This window comes from Melanerpes formicivorus, unplaced genomic scaffold (genome assembly GCF_026170545.1).
Source record: "Melanerpes formicivorus ecotype bairdi unplaced genomic scaffold, bMelFor1.0.p_v2 SCAF_17, whole genome shotgun sequence".
Lineage (NCBI taxonomy): Eukaryota > Metazoa > Chordata > Aves > Piciformes > Picidae > Melanerpes > Melanerpes formicivorus.
The window spans coordinates 7988156-8009695 of NW_027142369.1; the positions used below are offsets into that span (position 1 = coordinate 7988156).

General features: G+C 41.4%; 1 protein-coding gene across 7 annotated transcripts in view; it reads left to right on the forward strand.

The window, feature by feature from the left end:
- TUNAR (TCL1 upstream neural differentiation-associated RNA) overlaps positions 1-21540 on the forward strand; it is a 182058-nt gene that overhangs the window by 138643 nt on the left and 21875 nt on the right. For 2 of the 7 annotated variants that reach the window (XM_068148860.1, XM_068148861.1), the window contains exon 3: positions 2922-3216. The exons of 1 other annotated variant lie outside the window; for it this stretch is intronic. In XM_068148860.1, the coding sequence (XP_068004961.1) occupies positions 3178-3216 (39 nt within the window). In that variant the 5' untranslated portion in view covers positions 2922-3177. Of the gene's footprint in view, positions 1-2241; positions 2491-2539; positions 2779-2921; positions 3217-20062; positions 20293-21540 lie in introns of those variants that run through there. 4 more of the 7 variants (XM_068148862.1, XM_068148863.1, XM_068148866.1 and 1 more) reach the window with 4 other exon arrangements.

The following is a 21540-nucleotide window of genomic DNA, read 5'->3' on the forward strand; positions in this document are numbered from 1 at the left end:
AGACTTGTAAGCACTGGTAGAAAGCTGTATCTCTGGACTAGCGTATGTGTGATTGATCCTGCTGTGAGACAGGTGGGGTAGCTCCCTTTCAACCCTGCATTTTGTCATACTTCATCACTTTGTGCAAGTGAATAAACTTATGGGCTAAATGAAGCAATGTTGTATATGAACAATGACACAAAACAACGTACGGTATTTGAGTCAACCACTGCTAAAGGAAACCTTCTTGGATTTATTCCTGCCCAAGAGCAAAGATGAGGTACAATGACAGATATCAAAAAGAAATGTCTAAAGAGTCAGAAGAAGAGAAAAAGGGGAGAATCAGTGACATGAAATTAATTACATAAATCTGTGACCATATAAATCAGGCACAGTGTATGTTTATTATATGCATGTTTAGTGTAGTTTAGTGTGTTTATTCTACGTTTAGTATGTTAAACACCTCAGGAGACACATTTTCACCATGTAGGTGAACTATAGGATCTCTTCCTTAGAAATATCCTGCTGTATTCTGTTTTTGATAGGAGACTAAATGGCTTTCACTTACCAAATCAAACAGAAGTTCCCATACTGCTTTGCTTGTTGTATTTGGGGGATTAGGAATATATATGCTCATATCAATAAATATGTTAGATGAGCTGAATATGTTCTGCAATCTGTTCTGTATAGCAGCTCTGCTAACCTAATCTATTAATCCTTACTGAGATTTGAATATATGTGAAGCATCCAGCTTTTCTAAGAAAATGAGGCTAAACTAGATCCTTCTATATTAAGCATGAAAGTAGAGTGTGGAGAGGCTAAGCACCTGTCAGAAAAGGTACACTTTTGCTTAAGATAACCTGTCCCCTTTTCATGGAGTCCTGATATTTACCATTTAGATAGCATACATAAGCTACAGGTTGGAAGTTTTCAAGGGGAGAATTAGATAATTCTGTTTATGTGACTGCAAGCTAAGGCAGTTCTCAGGGCCTTGACCTTTAAATTGTCCTATCACTATAACAGAATAAAGAGCTGATCTAGCTCAGGTCTTTGACAGTAATCATGTGTGAGCAGTTTGGCCAAGATCTGATGTTGCACTTACTGCCAGGTCATATGGAGAGAAATCTTGAGGGCTTTTCATTTCTTACATCTTACCTATGCAATGGAAAGACAGCTTAGTCAGTGCTGAGCAAATGCCATGATCTGACTAAGGATTTATACAAAGTGAGAGCACAAGAGAAACTTCTTGTACAATAGAAAAATTCTATGATGTTTAGAAGTTTTATTCAGCCCCTAGAGCCACAGAAGTCAATGGAAGCCCTGCTGCAAATTGCAACGGTCAAGCCCTGTTTGGGGTCTATCTACTTGGCATCAGCTTTGCTGAAATCCTCTGTGTCATTCCTATGGGACCACCAGTCAAGGCACTCTAGGAGGAACCCATTGAGCCAGATCCAAGTATCTATCCTATCTCTTTTGTGGGCCAAAACTAAATGGCTTCACTGTTACTTCCCTCCTGTAAGGAACTTAAACACAGTATTTGTTAAAGCGATGACAAAGTCCAAGCACTCCATTTTGCATTCTCTGACAAAGACATTCAGACAATTCCACTGGATGGTGGCTCTGGGTTACTGTGTTTGCTCTGTCTAAAGTGCAACTTGGTAAAGAGGTCAGAAATAAGTCGTACATTCACCCCTTTATTGCAGGGACAGCTGAAGTGGCAGTAGCTTCATCTGGAAACTCATTTTTGAGCCCATGAGTTGGGGCATAACCATGGGGGTTTCTTGTTATTTTAGCAACACCTTTGCAGAGTGCCTGGAGAAGCAGAGGGTTAACTCAGCTTCTCTTTTCAGAAGAAAGCTTCAGCACTCTGGTTCACCTACCTCTAGACATGCCTGGGTGGATTTCCCAGGGCTGCAGCAGCCCCCCCGGCCGGGGTATCCCAGGCAGCGTCGGGGTGGGGGCCGCCCTTTGATGCTGCAGCGGTGCTGCCAGCATGAGGTAGGGGGCTGCTCGCCTGCGCACGGGGTAGGGAGAGCAATCCATCGCTTCTCCCTGCTGCACTAATGGGGGCTTTTTCCTTTTTCTTGCAAGGCTTCCCTGCGGAGCAACTGATGGCATCCTGGGGAGGTGAGCGAGCCCCGGGAAGCAGAGGGAGGCGGGGGAGACCATCCCCTCTCCCTGCTGCTGTTGCTGAAGCTGAGCCGGAGCCGTCGATGTGGCTCACCAGAGTTAGTTGCTCAGCAACCAGAATCAATTAATATGCTTTGCAGAAAGTGCAGGGGAAGCCCGAGCTGCTGTCAGCGAGAAGGCAGGAGGCTGAGGGTGACTCAGGATCCCACTCCTGCCTGATACCCATGCGATCCCATCCCACCCTCTCCAAATCCCCCATTAGCCACAATTCTTTATTCCCCTCTCCTTCCCTATGACGAATTAGTGTGCGTGTTCCCAGATTCTTCAGGCAAGGTATCTCCTTGCTCAAGAGCTCTCCTGCTTTGAGGGTTTTGCTTTTAGGTACAATTGATATTTTGGGGTTATTTGTCAAGCTTTCTCCAACACTTTTCTAGAAATTCTAGTATTCGTGTTCTTTGGGAAGGGAAAGGGAGAGCTGATGCTTTTGTCAGATGGTTTAAAAGATTTCTCGGGATGAGAAGGGCTGTTTGGCAGTGCACAGTTGAGCAGCAGTAATGAAAATGCATCATGTGTGAATTGGGAAAGTTTTTGCTTCTTCCTTTGTCACAAGTAATCAGCACTGCATATATGAGACCAAAGAGGTAGTACCGATTGTTGTGAAGCACAGAGGTAATAGAATAAATGAAGGGTTGTTGTTTTGTGGGGTTTTTACTTCTTTTCTGCATAGTAATTTCAGAGCTTCAGTAAGGTATTATTTTCTTTCTTTCTTTTTTTTTTTTTTTTTTCTTTTCTTTCTTTGATTTTCTTTGGAGTCCCTCTGATGACACCACGAATCTGGGAATGAAGAACCTTTTAGAGCTTATTGGAAATGGCATTGCGAAGCTAAAACTTAACTGGATGAAATATATCTCCTGAAGAAGAACATATAATGCACTGTGAGGATCTGACTTCTGGTGAAAAATTCAAGCCCAGAGAAAACTTGTCTACTTTGTTAGGAAGAATGGGTTGGACAATTTTCTTCAATTCCAAAGGATATCTGAATGCCATGCTGAGCTTAATCTCTGCAGCATGCTCTGTGCTTCTCATCTCTTCCTGATGCACTGCATGGTAAGGCCTTTTTCCTCCCTTTTAATAATAACCATATTTCTGTTATGGTAAGAGGTAAAAATAGCAACAATAATCAAATGAAAATTGGGAAAAGAAAAAAAAGAAAGATAACAAAAAACCACTTGCTTCTATGGTTGTTTCCAGGAGCAAATACCCTGATTACTGCAGCAGCTTTGTGAGATCATTTCTCTCTTTCTCCCTTGCTTTGTGAGAGTGTGTATGTGCATGTGTGTGCTTCTGCACACCTGTGCTGTTTGTTTGCATTTGGACTGGAACATCAGTATCTTTATTGTTCTCATTTCCACTCTAAATATGATGTTTAAGAATTTGCTTTGACATTTTTCTCTCTTTCCCCCTCCCTCTATTTCCCTCCTCCTTCCTCCTCTTTCTCTTGCTCTGTCTCTCTGGGGTCATGGTGGTATACCTTCCCTGCAAGTCAGTCACGCACTGACCACTAGAAGGCAAAAATGGAAGGCAAAAGTAAATGTGTATCAACATAAGAATAGTTCTCAATATGAACAATCTTAGTAAATAAAAGCTACAGAAGGGTTTTGAATGTCTTTGAGATCTGTAGGTACAAAATATTTACATTATTTTGATTCCCGTGAGAAACAAATATCAAATGTAGATTTGGATGCTGTGGTTTAGATACAGTGGGAGAAAGATAATTTTACATGTTAGAAAGCCAAAAACTGACCACTGTGAATTATGATATTACTCTTGATGTGACACAGTAAGCAAACCCAGCGCAAGATGTTCTCCTATCTAGTAGTTTTTGTCATGTCTTAGTGAGGTGTTGAGAATTGTAAGTGGCTTCAGTGGATGCTGTGATATGTTTTTTCTTAACATCTGTAACGTGCTTTCATCTGGCTGGATGAAAAGTGCTAGGGAGTGCAAGGTGATGTTATTAGCTAACTACTTGACTTACCAAAATTTAGGGTGATTATCAGGAAAATGCCAAGCAGATAAGAAACTACATAGGCTACTGAGGTGGAAGAACAAGATAGTTTTCAAGAAAGCCTGTTCTTTTCAATTTTTGTTTCAGAACTTAGGGTAGAATTAAAAGATGAAAGAGTGGTGACAGGAAATATATGTATTTTTTTAATGCATTTTGGTTGATCACTGAGTTTGGAAGAAGAAAAGTTAAGTGCTTCTTGAGGAACAAACTGTGGTAATGGCCTGCCCCTGTTTTGAGGGTAATTCCTCTCAAATCCCACTGCTTCTGATGAGGTTAGAAATGGAACAAGAGCAGCTTGCTGTGGTGGTTGTCACGGGCTGTTCAGCTGGGTATAGAGGTGAAAAGTTCCTAGCGAAAGATTTTGAGAGCGAGAGGGATGCAAAAAGTCACAACAAAAAGGCCAGGTGAGGCCACACCAGGACTCGTGAATAAGAATCAGGGCTTAAATCTTAGTCAAAACATGAAATGTTGTGGTGGTTTCAAATACACCTTCTCCTCATATCATGAAAGACTCCAGTAGTTTTTAGGGAGAAGGATAATGCAGCTTTTTCAAATTGCTGCATAGGAGGAAACAGAGATGCTATAAACATGTTTCTATATTGTAACATTTTTTTGGTGGGGTTCAGAGCAATCAGCCTTCATTTTCATAGAATCATATAATAGTAGGGGTTAGAAGGGACCTCTGGAGATCATCAAATCCAAATCCCCTGCCAAAGCAGAATCACCTAGGTCAGGTCACACAGTAGGAGTAAGTGTGTCTGAACATATGTATGCGTATGTTCAGAATACGTGTACATGTGCATTGAAGTAGGTATTTTGTGTATTCTACTATCTAAAATATGTGACCAGTATAAAAAGCAATAAGAACTGAGAAAGGACAACACAATCCATAAACGTCATCTTCCAATATTCACTGTCGAAAGATGCTCGTACTTGTGGAAGTAGTCTCCTCAGCTTTTAATGTGAACAAGTACTGCATTCTAAATTCAAGTTTCCTGTTGCAAATCTCTCCTCACATCAACAGTGCTATTTCAATCAATGGGACAACTCGTGTGAGTAAGAACTACTCATGTGAATAAATTATGAGAGGTTTTGTAAGACCCGGCTCTTTGATTGCCATAGCAACAGATTTTTTAGGCTTTGGGCATAATTGGTATTTCCCTTCTAAACAAACCCATTTTTCCTTTTATCCACGTGAATCCTTTTGCCTTGTAATTAGGACAAGAAAAATAGGTTAATTGCATTTTTAAAGATCATGCAACTGTACAGATAAGTTGTTAGTGAAGAACTATCAGAGTATGCCAAAGTTTACTTTTATTAGTGGTCTCCAAATATGAGATAAGTTTATATGTATTGGAATCATTCACTGTCTTATTTCTTTTTGTGACAATATTAACATTGCTACTAGGTATTCTCAATTATTCTGAAAACTCCTGGAAAAAAAAAGAAAAAGGGGAAAAAAAAATCCTTTAAAATATCACTGGTTTTATAAAAGTGCTCATTATCACTAGTTCAAGGATTCTTATGTTACCAAGGATACTACATTTAAATAGGTTGGGTTGTGGTTTTTTTTCTGTTTTTAATTTAATGCATTATGTTTAGCTTTTTACTTGATTCGGGAATATGTTTCTCTTTGGGGTGTTGGGACAAAATATGAAGTCATAATTGCAGTAAACTTCCTACAGAATATATATGTGTGTGTGTGTGTGTGTGTATAAATAAGAAGTATATAATCATCTGGATTTTCTTTCCCCGTGCAATTTTGTGTGCTTATAAGTGTCTATATTATTGGGATATATATTACATAACAAGTAATATTCCCTTCCTCAGAATTTATAAAGAACAGTTCCTTTATAGAATACAGTGCATAAGAATTTTTTGAGTGTGTGTGCAAGGTTATGCAGAAAGAAAGAAAAATACTAGAAAAAGCAAGCATGGCAATCTTTAAAATGTATCCAGTAGAGTAATGCAGCAGTAGGTTTGTCTGTTTCTTTTCTCTCTGTAATAGCAGCATATATGTTGCAAGTGCGTTATTTTCTAAAGAGTGTGTGATTCGGAGAGAGGTTTTGCATGATGCAGAGTGCAGATATTTCTATCAGTGATTTCCTGTGACTTAGAACTTTATTCTGTAGTGATATTTTTAGTCATTTAAGCTTTTTCACAACATCTGTATTTGGCTTTCTCTCTCATTTCCAAAGCAAGTAAAATTAGCGATTTCCTTTCCTTTTAAGATAGTAGTAAATACAGGTCTGATGCTGAAAACACATGCATTTCATTTCAGTCCATTGAACTGTTCCTTTAGATAAACTGTGTGAATTAGAGTTTGAACCATCTGCATTATCAGGGGAGTTATAGTGATCAGTGGAAATACTTTCCACACTTGTAGCAACCATTTCTAGTCAAGAAAAATGTACTTGAATAACAAAATACATAAGCAGTTCCTGCACTTGGAATGCCTTGAGCTGTCTTGATTCAAGATCCAGCAAAAACCTGATCTTTGAAAGGCCCTAAGAAAATCCCAGACCAAAACCAGATGAGCCTTAAAGTATTGTGGCTTAAACACAAACAGCCACAGAAAGACTATTTATTTGACAAGAAATTTCAGTAGATCAGCATCTGTGATTTTCATAAACCAGGAAATAAAATAGAAAAGGGATAATGTTTTGGGGTTTTTTTTAATTAAAAGCTCTAAAAATCCCTCTGTATGGAAGCCTGATTTTAAAAGGACACATTTCCTTTTAATACTTTTTTATCAGAATTCTATTTGTTACAAGAAATTGTACTGATATCTGAATATCAGTTTCTCAGTGAAAATTTGCAACTCTTAAAATACTCATTTTTGACAGGGAAAATTTCCATTGTATATCTTTCAACTAGATCTGTGATAGCTATTCTGATATTTATTGACTGCCACAAGTTAGTTCTCTAATCAGAAGCTCTCTCACTACATACTGCACAGACCCATGTTACTGATACTGAACAGCAGTTCTTACTAAGTGTATGGTAGACATTAAATGTGATTGTGCTTCTCTCCTTTAATTCTTCTTGTGTCTTCAACAAAAAGCAGGCCTTCATTTTACTGAGAGTTTTACAGATAGCAGAAGTAGTTTCTACTATATAAACCTTCAAGAGGCCATCAAAAGGCATGCAGGCAAGGAGTAGAACTAATCAAGTATTAATATCCTTATTAAATAGATAAGGAGCTAAGGAACAAAGAAACTGCCCAAAGCTATACTGACAAGGGAAGAGTTCGGAATTGAACCCAAATGCCCTTATTCTTAGTTCATCACTGTCCCTTCAAGGTTGCTCTTCATTTTGTTCTTTCTTTCTTTCCTTTTGTTTTTTTTTTTTAATGATTTGTGTTTGGACTTTTAAGTTAATACTAGTTGAAGTATCAAATGTGAAAGGGAATTATTGATGCACACTTCCTTTCCAGTTGTCCTAAAAATTCTTCTTTTCTCTCCTGAGCCATTCTGTTTGAATGTAGCCATTAACTATGTAATTGCTTTGTTACACAGAGGAAGTATATCCTAGATCAAGCAGAGAATTCTTGAACAGAAATATCTTAAATATGCCATACAGGATCTGGGGGCTGTAAATGTGTCTCTCTCCATGATTTCAGGATTTAGGGATAGCTGTAGGGGTTTGAAATGGTTTTGAGGTTTCTTGGTAAATGAATCAAATTTCAACACAGAAAAAACCAACAGTTAAAACATAAAGCCACTGATGACTTGATATCTACAATTCACGGAAGTCATTATGAACCCAGCACTTGTAGGCAAAAAGATGACACAGAGATTGTGGTACCTAACAGTGACTCTATTAACCTCAGGATGTCTCCTCTGTCCAAGGTAATCTTTCAGTTTTTTATCTTCTTTGTGAAAAAGGAAAATATGTACAAAAATTAGCTGCTAAAATTGCATCTGAAGTTGGAGAAAACAAACAAGCCTGTCTTGGTATCTTAATACAAGGAAAATTTTGTACATATCGAGAAGGAAAAACATCTTTTTTTTTATTCTGCTGCCAGAGTTCTGGAATAACTTTGGCAGCAGAATATCCCAGAAGCTTATGGGGTACAACTCACTCTGGTCTACTTATGCATTTCTGAATGCTGACAGGTACTGTATTTACCCAATTACTCACTTGTCTACATTAGTATGCCATTAAGAAAGTGTGATTAAAAGCAGTACTTGTGCTGGAAAACTCATTTCACTTCTGTTTTATTCCTGAGAAATGTTAAGAAGAGAACTTCAAATGTATCTTACTGCATCAAGTACACTAATTTTGTTTTTAATCTGATATGAACTTTTTACTGGCTTACAATGGAAATGGATTGGAAATGAAAGCCTCTGTAACTACATACTCCATTATGTTAAGCAATTACATAACATGCTTCAAAATACTGTTCTCCAATGAACAATGCTCAGGGCAACCAGGAAATTGCCTGCACCCTATTTTCATGAACAGGGATGGTGCACAGGGTTGTTCCCAGCCTGCTTCATCCCTCTGTCCTAAACTAGATCTAATGTTACCTGTAAATATCACAAAAGACATTCGAAAAGGCTTTGCCAGTTAAGCTAGGAATGTCTCATTTTGAACCTTAGATATTAGAATACATAAAATTGTTGTTGATGTTTAGAATTTAACATATTACATGGCCCCTTGTTCCTTTTTAAATCAGGTGTCTAAGTGATCCAAATGCCTTTGAGGATCTAAGCACAGGGCTTAGAGTATTTATATATTTTCTACAACATGAATAGATGAGAAAAATAAATCTAATTATTATAGTAGGGTAATTATTGATCTTTGGCAGTTGAGGTGGCTTTTAGTTGTCTAGGAAACATTGGAGAATCATTAAAGTCCATGAACATAAATAGAGAATTTAATTCATTGACGTCTAGTACACTTCTTTCTGAGAAAAGTGGAAGCATGCCTGCTCCAGTTTTCAGCCAATATAGACAGAAAAGAGTGGTATGAGTAGCGAACAACATGGTGCCTTCATATTTTGTTGCCTGTTTAATAAGATAATAATGCAGTGGTTATTCTTGACTCTGACTTCTGAAAGTTGGAGACTTAGCATTTTATGCATATGTCCTTAGATATTAAAAAGCATCACTTTCTCCTCCATGTGAAACTGTGATATATTAGGATTATACTTTGACACATCCCAAAACCTAGCAATATTATCTCTAAAGTGTGATGTTACTGAAGAACAATACTGTCTTTAAAGTGGGAAGCTATGTTGAGTACCAGAAAGTTTCCTTTAAGGAAGGCAAGCCTCATTCTTGAAAACAATATCATTTAACTTTTTTTTGGTGAGAAAACCGATGGCAAGAGTCTTTATTAAGACCTGTGACCTGTGTGTGCTGGAATTTATTTTTTTGCTTTTATGCCTAGACCAAAAACAAGTGCAAAGGCTTTTGTTCAGGTATTCACAGCAAATGTAACTTTTCACTGAACATAGAAGTAGTACAAAATACTTATCAGGAGAAGGCAGGATTCTGAAAGGGTTTTTAAAGCATTCTTGAAAGTGTCTCTTAATGAACGACCATAATACCCTTAGGGTGGTATTGTTTCTGTGCTGCTGATCTTGTATCAAAGTACTACTTGTATCAATCCAAGATAGAAAACAAAGCTTTCCTTAGGAAGAATCATCCATTTCACCGTCCATTTATATTGGGTTCATGTGGTTTTGTTCCATAACAAGTGCTTTGCCTTGCACTAAAGTGCTCTGGAACATTTGGCACAGCTGGATGTGTTGTCAAAACACTGCTATGAAAATGTGTGATAATCTACATTGTACCTGCTCCTTTGGAACCACTCTAAGACATTGTTAACTCAGTATAAAGGGATATATGACTTTATGTAATGCTCAGGGTGTTTCAATGTGTCATGTCACATGTCATCTATCTGGACTTCTGCAAGGCCTTAGACACAGTCCCCCACAACATCCTTCTCTCTGAGTTGGCGAGATATGGATTTGATGGGTGGACTGTTCAGTGGATAAGGAATTGGCTGGATGGTTACATCCAGAGGGTAGTGGTCAATGGCTCACTGTCCAGTTGGGGATGAGTGACAAGTAACATCCCTCAAGGGTCCATACTGGAAGCAGTGCTGTTTATTACCTTTGTCAATGATACAGATAGGGAGAACAAGCACACTACCAGCAAGTTTGCAGATGGCAACAAGCTGAATGGTACAGTCAATATGCCAGATGGACAGGGTGTCATCCAGGGGGTACCTGGACACGCTGGAGAAGTACGTCTAGGTGAACCTCATTAGGTTCAACAAGGCCAAGTGCTGCACCTGGGTGGGGACAGTCCTTGTTATCAATACAGGCTGTGGGAGGATGTAATAGGCAGCAGCTGTGCATAAAAGGACTTAGAGGTACTGGTGAATGAAAATCTGGACACAAGCCAGCAATCTGCGCTTGCAGCCCCAAAGGCCAGTCACATTCTGGGATGCATCAATAGAAGTGTAGCTAGCAGGTTGAGAGAGGGTGATCGTTCCACTCTGCTCTGGTGAGAACTTACCTGGAGTACTGTGTCCAGCTCTGGAGTCCTCAAAGCAGGAAGGATGTGAACTTGTTGGAGCAAGTCCAGAGGAAGGCCACGAAGATAGTCAGAGGGCTGGAGCATCTCTCCTACAGAGACAGGATGAGAGAAGCAAGGTCGTTCATCCTGGAGAAGGTCTCCAAGGGGATCTTATAGCAGTCTTCAGTAACTGAGGTGGGCCTACAAGAAAGCTGGGGAGGGACTATTTACAAAAGCCTGTGTTACTAGGGCATGGGACAATTGTTTTAAACTAGGGCAGAGATAGACTTAGATTGGATGTGAGGAAGAATTTCTTTATTGTGAGGATGGTGGAACACTGGAACCAATTGCCCAGGGAGATGGTGGAGTCCCCAGCCCTGAAGACATTCAAAGTCAGGCTTAATGGGCTTTGAGCAACCTGATCTAGCTGGAGCTGTCTCTTCTTACTGCAGGTGAATTGGACTAGATGACTTTTAAAGATCCATTCCAACACAATGCATTCTATGATTCTACATCACCGGAACATCCTGGCTGCATTGTGGTGTACTTCATAGTATGGTTTAAATATCACTAGCATATCAGCGAAAGGGTTGCTCCTTATTGTTACACATTGGTTTATATGTAATATATATACACCAAATATACGCATATTCTAGTCTTATATCATTTTATATTCTGCTCTTTATTGTTATCCTTATTCCATCTGCTCATGTGCTTTCTAGTGGATATCTTTGAGTCCAGTTGTTGTCCTTACCCTGTAAGGCATCAATAGATATTTAAAGAAGAAGGGCCCACAGAACATCTGCTTTGTCCATTCATGGTCACCAGAAAACAATTCCAGTCCTCCTCACTGAGTTTTAATAAGTTACTAAAAGTCCTCAAGTCATATCTGCAATGTTTCACAAGAGCAGATAAATCAGAAACATCACTAAAACCTTATACTCCTTTGGAAAAAAACTAACCAAACAAAAGAACTAAGTAGATCATAACTAATCTTCAGAATCTACAGAAAATCCTACAGTTGCTTTGCTGAATCTGCACCCAGATTAATTTGTGATCTCTCATCTTGGATTTCAGTAGCTTTATGAGTAACTGAGGAAGGCACACATACATCACAGGGATTTTAACATCAGAAACACTAGTACTCCCTACCTCACAACCTGTTCCTACCCACAGTATTTCTCTGGAGTCTCACATGCAGGTGCAGCATCTCTCTGCAGTGGTCAAGTTGTGAGTGAAGAGAGAAACAACTTTTTGGGATCCCTGCAGGTTAAGCATGGGAGTAGTACCACGAGAATATGATGCAAACAGACAGAATCAATAAGCAATTTCCTTCACAAAACAGAGGAGACCTTCCTGACATCAGTTCTTTAGGAATAAATCCCAAATATTTTTTACCAAGTTGCAACACATGAATTGCAATATAGCTTAAGAATACAGCGGCACGTCTTGCTTGCCCATATGCCTCTTGGGTGCCTATACAGATGCATCTTCCTTTGACTCTCTTTATGTCGGTCCTAGACCCTGTGGACACACACTGCTAACCCCCAATATGGTGTATCTGGGTGCACCAGTTCATTGCATGCATGTAAAAACTGAGCCTCTCACCTCACTGGTGCATACATGCATGCCCCTCCTACACAGAGATACAGCTGTGGGGTCATTTCCACAGCCTTTTCAGGGACCTAATCTCCCAGACCTCTGTAAGGACCACTCCTCAGCACTCGATGAGACTGTGAAGAACAGACCCTTCAACTGCATTAAGTATGTGTGCACAAAGGATGTTCCCAGGTCATTACATGAAATGAACATCATGGCCTCACAAGCCACAGCCATATTCCACTTTCTCTCTTGCTCAGGTAGCTCTGTTAGTACAATCTTGTGGGCTGTATCCATGACAGATCCTCCCTGCTCCTCACTGCAAACCCCAAGCCTTATGCACAGGACTCAGCTTTCACCCATGTGTTAGTATATGATGCCTGCTACTGGTTTTATAAACAGATCCCACTGAAATAAGCTGAGGTGCTTTGGATAGACATTTGCATAAAGAAATTGCAGTCAGGTAGGGCCTTTCCACTTCAGCCACTTGCTTTTTCTTTGCACTTTGGGAGTGACGTGCAGTGCTTTGCACATGAAAGTGCTTGTGTCCTCTGTGCCGGAATCCTGATTGGGATTGGCAATTGCTGGTGTGGATTGAAGAGGAGTAAGAGGACTTAAGAATGCCCTTGTAGCACAGTTCCCCACAGACACTAGATGGGACCAAAGCTGCTATCTGCTTCACACTTCTTTTTCTCCTGGTCTGGAGGTGTGAAGTCCCACCCCCTCCTCTGCTTTAAAGATGCTGGGTTCTCCTGGAAATCAGGTTACAAACCAGTGTGTGAGTCAGCTTCCAGATCTGTTCGTCAGGGCTACTGAACCTTGCTTGTGTGTCCCAAGGTGAGGATTAATCTGTTAATGTTTGTAAAAAGCTATGTAAATGATCTGTGTCATGCTGACAGGTCAGGTATTGCATTGCTCACTGGCTGCTCCTCCTGACAATTTAAGATATATGCCAAACAATGTCTGTGCTTTCAGATAGTGTTCACTGATGTAGCTTGACTGGCTTTACCCTCTCAGGATTTGGCCTTACTTCTTCTAGTTTACTGGCTGGGTGATACAGCACAAAAGTGCAAGGCTGATGCTTTTTCATGTAACCCAGAATACCATGAATACATCAATTTATGCTTGTGCAGGGCTATGAGCTTGAAGAAAACCTCTTGGATCTTTTTTTGCAATTAAAGGAACGAGGCTGAGCAGACCTCAGTGCTCCATGTGGCTGCGGGCAAGAGGCAGCCAGGATTTGGCCCTGATACACCTGCAGGACCTGTACGCTGAGGGCGCTGGGGTTGCTTAGCCTGGAGAAGAGGAGGCTCAGAGGAGACCTTATTGCTGTCTACAACTACCTGAAGGGAGGTTGTAGACAGGTGGGGGTTGGTCTCTTCTCCCAGGCAAGTGGCACGAGAACAAGAAGATACAGTCTCAAGCTTCACCAGGGGAGGTTTAGGCTGGATGTTCTGTTCTGTTCTATTCTATTCTATTCTATTCTATTCTATTCTATTCTATTCTATTCTATTCTATTCTATTCTATTCTATTCTATTCTATTCTATTCTATTCTATTCTATTCTATTCACCTGAAACTTTCTTTCCATTCTTTTAAAGCTCTTTAGATGTTTATATGCCATATACTAGAGGGCTTTGGCAAACGTTCAGGGCATATATCTATATTTCTGCACGATGCCTTTACTTTACACATAGATCTCCACTGGTATTAGCAGAGCTGTTCCACAAATGGGTATCTCTAATCATCTTGATTAGTTTTGCTCATCCAACTTCTTTGTCAGCCACAAAACTGCACGAAAACAATTAACAATGAAAAGAACTGATTTCTTGTTCCTTCTCATAAAAAAACTGCATATCACCACTTAGGATGTTTATTTATACTTGTACTAAACAACCTGCATAAGTGTACCCAGCTGGCACTGATCTAACTGGATTAAGTAAGAAGCAGAGGGAAGATGGTAGGGCATGGGCTTAAGGGGGTGTCTAATGCATGTAACTGTGGTTTCAGGTAGCTGCTCCTAATGAAAGGTGCAGGCTCTTATATGTTCTAGGAGACTTCTGCTCCCCTCTGGCTATGTTTGAGCTACACTGGGCATGGTTACATGTGCACCAGTCCTCTAACTGCAACAGAAATGGAGCTGATGTCAGTTGTATGTGACTGCAAATTGTAATAGGAGGAATTTCTAGCCCATGTTTGGGAGGCTTTAAATATCTTGTTTACTACATTGTTAAAAAAGATAAATGTGCAAAACTGTAACAAAATAATGAAGACCATACATCTGTAATTCTTTCTTTGATGAGATGCCTAGTAATATTCCAGTGCTTACGGTTTTGACAGAAAAATTACACACAAATTGCCTCAAAATTAGCATTTACACAAAGTCAGAAATCAGAAAACAGAAGGAAAGCAAGAGAGGCTTGTGCTAATAGAGGGTTTATGCTCTTGAGAGAGGGCAATGTGCCATCTATAAAGAGCAATCATTTTTGTAAATCTCTGTTTTTCTGGTTAGCAATTACTACCTGGCAATAGTGAGGGAAAGGCAACCCATATAGTGCTTGACAAGGTAGAAATCATGTGCTTTAAAGAAATGTGTGGTAGCTCTGCACAGCATCCTCTCAGCAGCACATACCTGGGGAGAGAGTGATAATGAGAGGTAATGACAGAGACAGTTCCTCAGAGCCAGGATTGTTCATGCTGACCAACTTCCCAACTGCAAAGGACGTCCCTGTGCTAATAGGCATGCCACCTGGGACCAGAAACCCTTAACTCCCCAGTTCCAACCTGTTGCTGTGGCCACTCAGCCATTTGCTCCATGATAGGCAACAATGTACAGCAAAATTCTTATGAAAAATGTGGTGTGGAAGTGTTTGTTGTTAGCTGGATGTGAAGTGTATGGAGGGTGGCACAGTCACCACGCTGGCAGAGCATGGTGTACATGCAGGTATCTAAGAGAAAGCTGTCCTGTTCTTAAATATTTGCAAATACCTCCATGAGGTAAAGTGCTGTGCATTTATAAGTCATAGAATCACAGAATCAGTAAGGTTGGAAAATACCTCAGAGATCATCAAGTCCAACCTATCACCAAACACCTCATGACTAACTAAACCATGGCTTCAAGTGTCACACCAATCCTTTTTTGAACACCTCCAGGGATGGTGACTCCATCACCTCCCTGGGCAGCACATTCCAATGGCCAATCACTCTTTCTGTGAAGAATTTCCTCCTCACTTCGAGCCTAAACTTCCCCTGGTGCAGATTGAGACTGTGTCCTCTTGTTCTGGTGCTGGTTGCCTGGGAGAAGAGACCAACCCACACCTAGCTACAACCTCCTTTCAGGAAGCTGTAGAGAGCAATAAGGTCTCCCCTGAGCTTTCTCTTCTCCAGGATACGCAATCCCACTCCCTCACTGTTTCCTCATAGGGCTGTGCTCGAGGCCTCTCAACAGCCTTGTTGCCCTTCTCTGGACACATTCAAGTGTCTCAATGTCCTTCTTAAACTGAGGGGCCCAGAACTGGACATAGGACTCAGGGTGTGGCCTAACCAGTGCTGAGTACAGGGGCAGAAGGACTTCCCTGCTCCTGCTGGCCACACCATTTCTGATGCAGGTCGGGACGCCATTTGCCTTCTTGGCTGCCTGGGCACACTGCTGGCTCATGTCCAGCCAGCTGTGAACCAGTACCCCTAGGTCCCTTTCTGCTTGGCTGTTCTCCAGCCACTCCGACCCCAGCCTGTAGCAGTGCATGGGGTTGTTGTGACCAAAGTGCAGCACCCAGCACTTGGACTTGTTAAACGACTTCATGTTGGACTCTGCCCGTTTGTCCAGCCTGTCAAGATCCCTCTGCAGAGCCCTCCTAACCCTCTAACAGATCGGCACCTGCCCCCAACTTGATGTCGTCTGCAAACTTACTAATGGTGGACTCAATCCCCTCATCCAGATCATCAATAAAGATATTGAACAGGATTGGGCCCAGCACTGATCCCAGGGGGACACCACTAGTGACTGGCTGCCAGTTGGATGTGGCATCATTCATCATCACTCACTAGGCTCGGCCTTCCAGCCAGTTCCTAACCCAGCACAGAATGCTGTTGTCCAAGCCACAGGCTGACAGCTTGTCCAGGATTTTGCTATGGGGGACAGTGTCAAAGTACTTGCTGAAATCCAGGTAGCCTACATCCACATCCTTCCTCACATCCACCAGGCAGTCACCTGGTCATAGAAGGAGATCAGGTTGGTCAGGCAGGATCTGCCCTTCCTGAATCCATGCTGGCTGGACCTGATTCCTTGGCCATTCTGCAGACACACTGTGATTGCCCCCAAGGTGATCTGCTCCATGATCTTGCCTGGTACTGAGGTCAGGCTGACAGGCCTGTAGTTTCCAGGTTACTCCATCCAGCCCTTCTTGTAGATGGGCATCACATTGGCCAGTTTCCAGTCATCTGGGACCTCTCTGGTGAGCCAGGACTGGTAGTAAATGATGGAGAGTGGCTTGGCCAGCTCATCTGCCAGTTCTCTCAGCACCCTAGGATGGATCCCATCCAGTACCATGGACTTGTGAGTATCCAAGTGGCTCAGCAGGTCCCTCATGGATTCAGGGGGATTATACTGCTCCCTGACCCCATCTACCAGTTCAGGATGCCACCTGTCCTGAGGTCCTCCTGCCTTACTGTTGAAAGTGGAGGCAAAGAAGGTATTTAGTATCTCTGCCTTTTCCTCATCTTTAGTTGCAATATTCCCCTCCAGGCCCCATGAGGAGTAGAGGTTCTCCTTGCCCCTCTTTTTACCATTAATATATTTATAAAAAAGCTTTTTATTATCTTTCACAGAAGTGGCCAGCTTGAGTGCCCTTTCTAGATAGATTCACCTCATCTGGGTCCGGCAAGTCAGGTGTGGTAAAAGTTGCCCCTTGATCAAAGAACCCAGAATTCTGCTGCTGGCACCATCCCTTGAACCATTTGTTGATGGCATGGGTTCTCCTGTTCCTTTCTGTGTACACCCCTGCCACTGAGAGAACTGAGCAGAACACCACTTGAGTTCCTGCCCCATAAATCAATTGTCTGAGGGCCTTGAATTCCTTTTTGATTGTCCTAGTGCCCTTATCAATCTCATTGCTTCCAGCTTGGATTACCTGCAATGGGTAATAGTCAGAGGGCTGGATTAGCTTTGGTAGTCTCCTGGTGATGTCCCTTACCCAGGCCACAGGTAGGCAGCAGACTTTCCTGTGAGATGGGTCAGGATGACAAATAGGACCCTCTGTTCCCCTCAGGAGAGAGTCTCCAACAACAATTACTCTCTTCATTTTCTTTATGGCACTAGTCCTGATGATGGGTGCGGACTGATTTGCTTTAGGCATCCTTTTAGACGGTTCCTCTTCTGTCTGCTCATCCACATTGCTCTCAACCTGCAGGGTCTCATACGTATTGCGCAAGGGCAATGGGGGAGATGAAGAAGGCTGGGGTGGATTCCCCATGCTTCTCCTAACAGGGACCTGTATCTGTTCCCCCCTTTTTCCAGGGATGCCTTCCTGAACAGGGAAGGTCTGTAAAGTCTGCTCCCACATATCTAACTCCCTTTTGCATTCCCTTATAGTCCCGAGTCTTGAAAATTCATCTTTTAGCTCGGCCACCAGATTGAGAAGATAATTCACTTGGTCACATCTCACACAGGTGTTGTGTCCTTCACCCTCCATTCCAAGTGCCACGCTCCAGCACTCTCTGCAGCTAGCAGCCTGGACACCTGCATGCTTGTGCACTGGCTCCGTCTGGGTACCTACCATTTTCTAGCAGCCTTTGGCTGAGTAGTTACCATGGCTGGATCTCTTCATGCAGGTGAAATAAGCTTGGGGGTTTTTATTGTTTATTGTTAAATATATATATTCCACCTGACTACTATATTTTGCCCAAGCTACCACAGAGGCTTCCACACTCTTGGCTGACCCGGCACACACTGCTCGCTGCAAGCAGCCAGAAGGCTCTCTTGCCAAATGGCGTTGTGCGGCTTTGCTCTGCCTCGTTTAAATTTCCTGTGGCTGACGTCACCCTCTCGAGCAGGCACGTGAGAAGATGACCCTGCCAGTCCTCGCTGTCTGCTGAGGTCCTTCCACCCCAAAAAGCCCCCAAAAGAAACCAAAACAGAGCACCTCTCAGCTCGAGCACACTGGTCCTGGTGCTGGTTCAGAGTAGCTCTCTTGCCAAATGGAGATCATGCACATTTTCTCCTCAGTAATGTTTACTTTAGCCCCAGGGAGTGTGCAGAGAGCGTAGTTGTGACCAGAATGGATTACTTTGTCAGAGGAGGGAAGTTACCCAGCTTCACTGACAGATTTTTATGAAGGGTTTCCCAAGGCCAGCCTGGAGCAGTGCATCACTACAGATATGCTTTTGACATTTGTAGTCCAAGAAGCAGCACTATTCAAAGTAAAACACTGCCAGTGAGTTTCCATAAAAAGCCTGATTCTTAGATTATTTGTGGGGGTTTGAATGTAACTATGAGTTGTACAACCCTAAGCTTTCCCTTTGAAAGACTCCACCAGTCTACATCCCTCTTTCCTTTACCCCTAAAGACAGTGAGCTGCAGCAATGCTGCTTTAGAATAGAATAGAATAGAAAAGACCAGGTTGGAAGAGACCTTCAAGATCATCGAGTTCAACCTATCATCCAACACTATCTAATCAACTAAACCATGGCACCAAGTGTCCCATGAAGTCTCCTCCTAAACACCCCCAGTGAGGGTGACTCCACCACCTCCCCAGGCAGCCCATTACAATAGGCAATCACTCTCTCTATGAAGAACTTCTTCCTAACATTCAGCCTAAACCTCCCCTGGTGCAGCTTGAGACTGGGTCCTCTTGTTCTTTGCTCTGCAAGGTGCCTGCAACCACTCCCTGTCACTGAACAGCTCCTGCTTTGGCTTGCACCCTTCAAGCAAGCTCGAGTGAAAAAAGGATTAGAGAAAGAAAGAGAAATAGGGAGGAACCAGAAGAAAGAAATTCGTGAGCTTGGGAAGACAGGCTCAGAAATCAGTGTTTACTTTCAGAAATAAGGAAAAAATTATTCCTGGCCAAATCTTGTCCTCCTGCAATTTTGACAGAATTAATTTCTTCTTCATAAAATAGACTATCCTTTTTGAAAAGTAGCTGGAGTCTCTCTTACCGACTGATGCAGAATAGATTTTTAAATTTTGCTACAGCTTCTGCCATAGTTCCTAGTCTGAATACAGGCATGAAATGTAGGCCAGTGTAATTATGATTCAGGCAGATTTATATGTCCCCAGACAGGTTTTTCAAATAACAAAAAGAATATAAATATTTGATCTATGGAAAGCAAAAGTCTGTTATTAAAATAAATCCAGAAGGTTGTACCATGAAAAAGCTTTCTTCTTCAACATACCCGGCAAGCCACTGAGATTTCAAATTGAAGTTTTTCTAGTGTAACTCTCACTTTTTATTTAAAAAAGCAGAGTCAGACACATTAAACTTTTGTCTTGGGTTTTTAAAAGACAGGAAAGCTAATATAACTGCTGTACTAATGTAAAGTTATGAGCTTTCAGGGTCTAGAGTTTTTGGCTTAGAAGGTTGCATCTTTTGATTCATGAAATGAGACATTTCCCTATATAAATTTTCCATATGCTTTCTCTTCAGAAAAAAGATCTTCATCTCTTCCTCTCCTCTGTGCAATTTGGCATGTCTCCTCAGTTTGTAACTGCCTGTGCTTCATTCAAGAGCTGGCTGCGTTTCAGTCAGCAGTCACTGTGCAGAGTTTCTATGTGAATTATTAGAGTGTGGTTGGCATCTGGAGATCTAAGGAATTGAGAAGTATGGTTCAACTGTCAGACTGAACTTGAAAGGCTTCCGGAGACACAGAGCCAGGTCTGTGGTCTGACTGAAGCAAAACCCATGCCAAACTCAACAGCAAAAAAATCTCAGAGTGATAAAAGGATGGCCCCTATCCATGGCTGCCATGGTGTGAAAAAGAGAGCAAGGGTCAGGTATGTTAGCTGTGTCAGTGACATTCAGGAGAAGCTATGTCCTAGTTTGCTTATCCTGTTGTTCCTTAGCTTCTTAAGTGAGGTGTGTGTGAATGGAATTAATCAGATGGGAAGTTTTAAAGAAAAATTACTTTAAATGAGGGGATATCTTTGTAAAGTTGCTTCTGTATCAGGGAGAAATGGAGAAGAATTTAGTTTAAGGATTCTTTTCTGAGTTGTGTTAATTTATTTGCATTCATCATTGGCATTGATGAACACTGAATTGACAGGAGAGTGTCATTATTAATGCTTTATTCATCTTCTTTAGGAAAGTAATGCATACAATAGGAAAAAAAAGTAATTGTGCATATTATATTTGGGGTTTCTTTGAGCCTCTCCTTGGAGTCTCTAGAGCCATAGGTCAATTGCTAGTGACCTGTGTGTTTAGTGACCTGCTGCCCAAGAGAGTAGGGCCTGTGGGTGGGTCTTCTTCTATGGCTGGCACTTGTACAGTGCATAATTTAATATGACACTGACCCTTGCAGCCTTATGAGAATAATATTTCAGCAGGATGAATTGTTCTTGGATGTTTTCTCCAAGGTGCTGTGTTGCAGACCCAAACATTTTTCTTTCATCTGGAGTGTATGTCCTACATTTCCTCTCTGCTCTTTTTTGTTGCATGGTTTGGTTGTAGCCAACAGCAAAGGTCAAAAGGCATTTTCCTGTTTCTATTTCTATGTTTCTGTTAAGATGAATTAAACTGTTGGTGCTGCAAAGTGACTTGTTAAAAAAACTTATGTTGCAAGACTTCAACTAGTATAAACTGAAGCTGAGCTGCATCATTTTAAACCAGGCAGTCCACAGAGACATGTGGTCCAAAGAATAAGGTAGTGATCTGGAAACTGAGAAAAATAGTTGTGTTCTCTGGAGCTTCAATGGGCAGCTTCATAAATTTAGACAAAGTGTTTCATCTTGTTCTGCCACAGGTATTCTGGATTTAAAAGCACTTTTCACAATCAACTTTTCAATCACATAGTCTTATTCCTTTCACATCTACTAATCAGTACAATTGCTTGTTTAATTTACATTACAGATAGGTTCTGAAATCATAATATCTAGGAATGCAATGGTATCATTGAATAGGTTAATTATGTTTACCAGTGTCTAGAAGGTGTAGACCTTCTAGACACCACTAGGAGGTGTAATTTCTCAGTCCACAATTAAATCAGCAGCAAATTTTGCTGCCTTCCATTTCTTTCCTACATAATA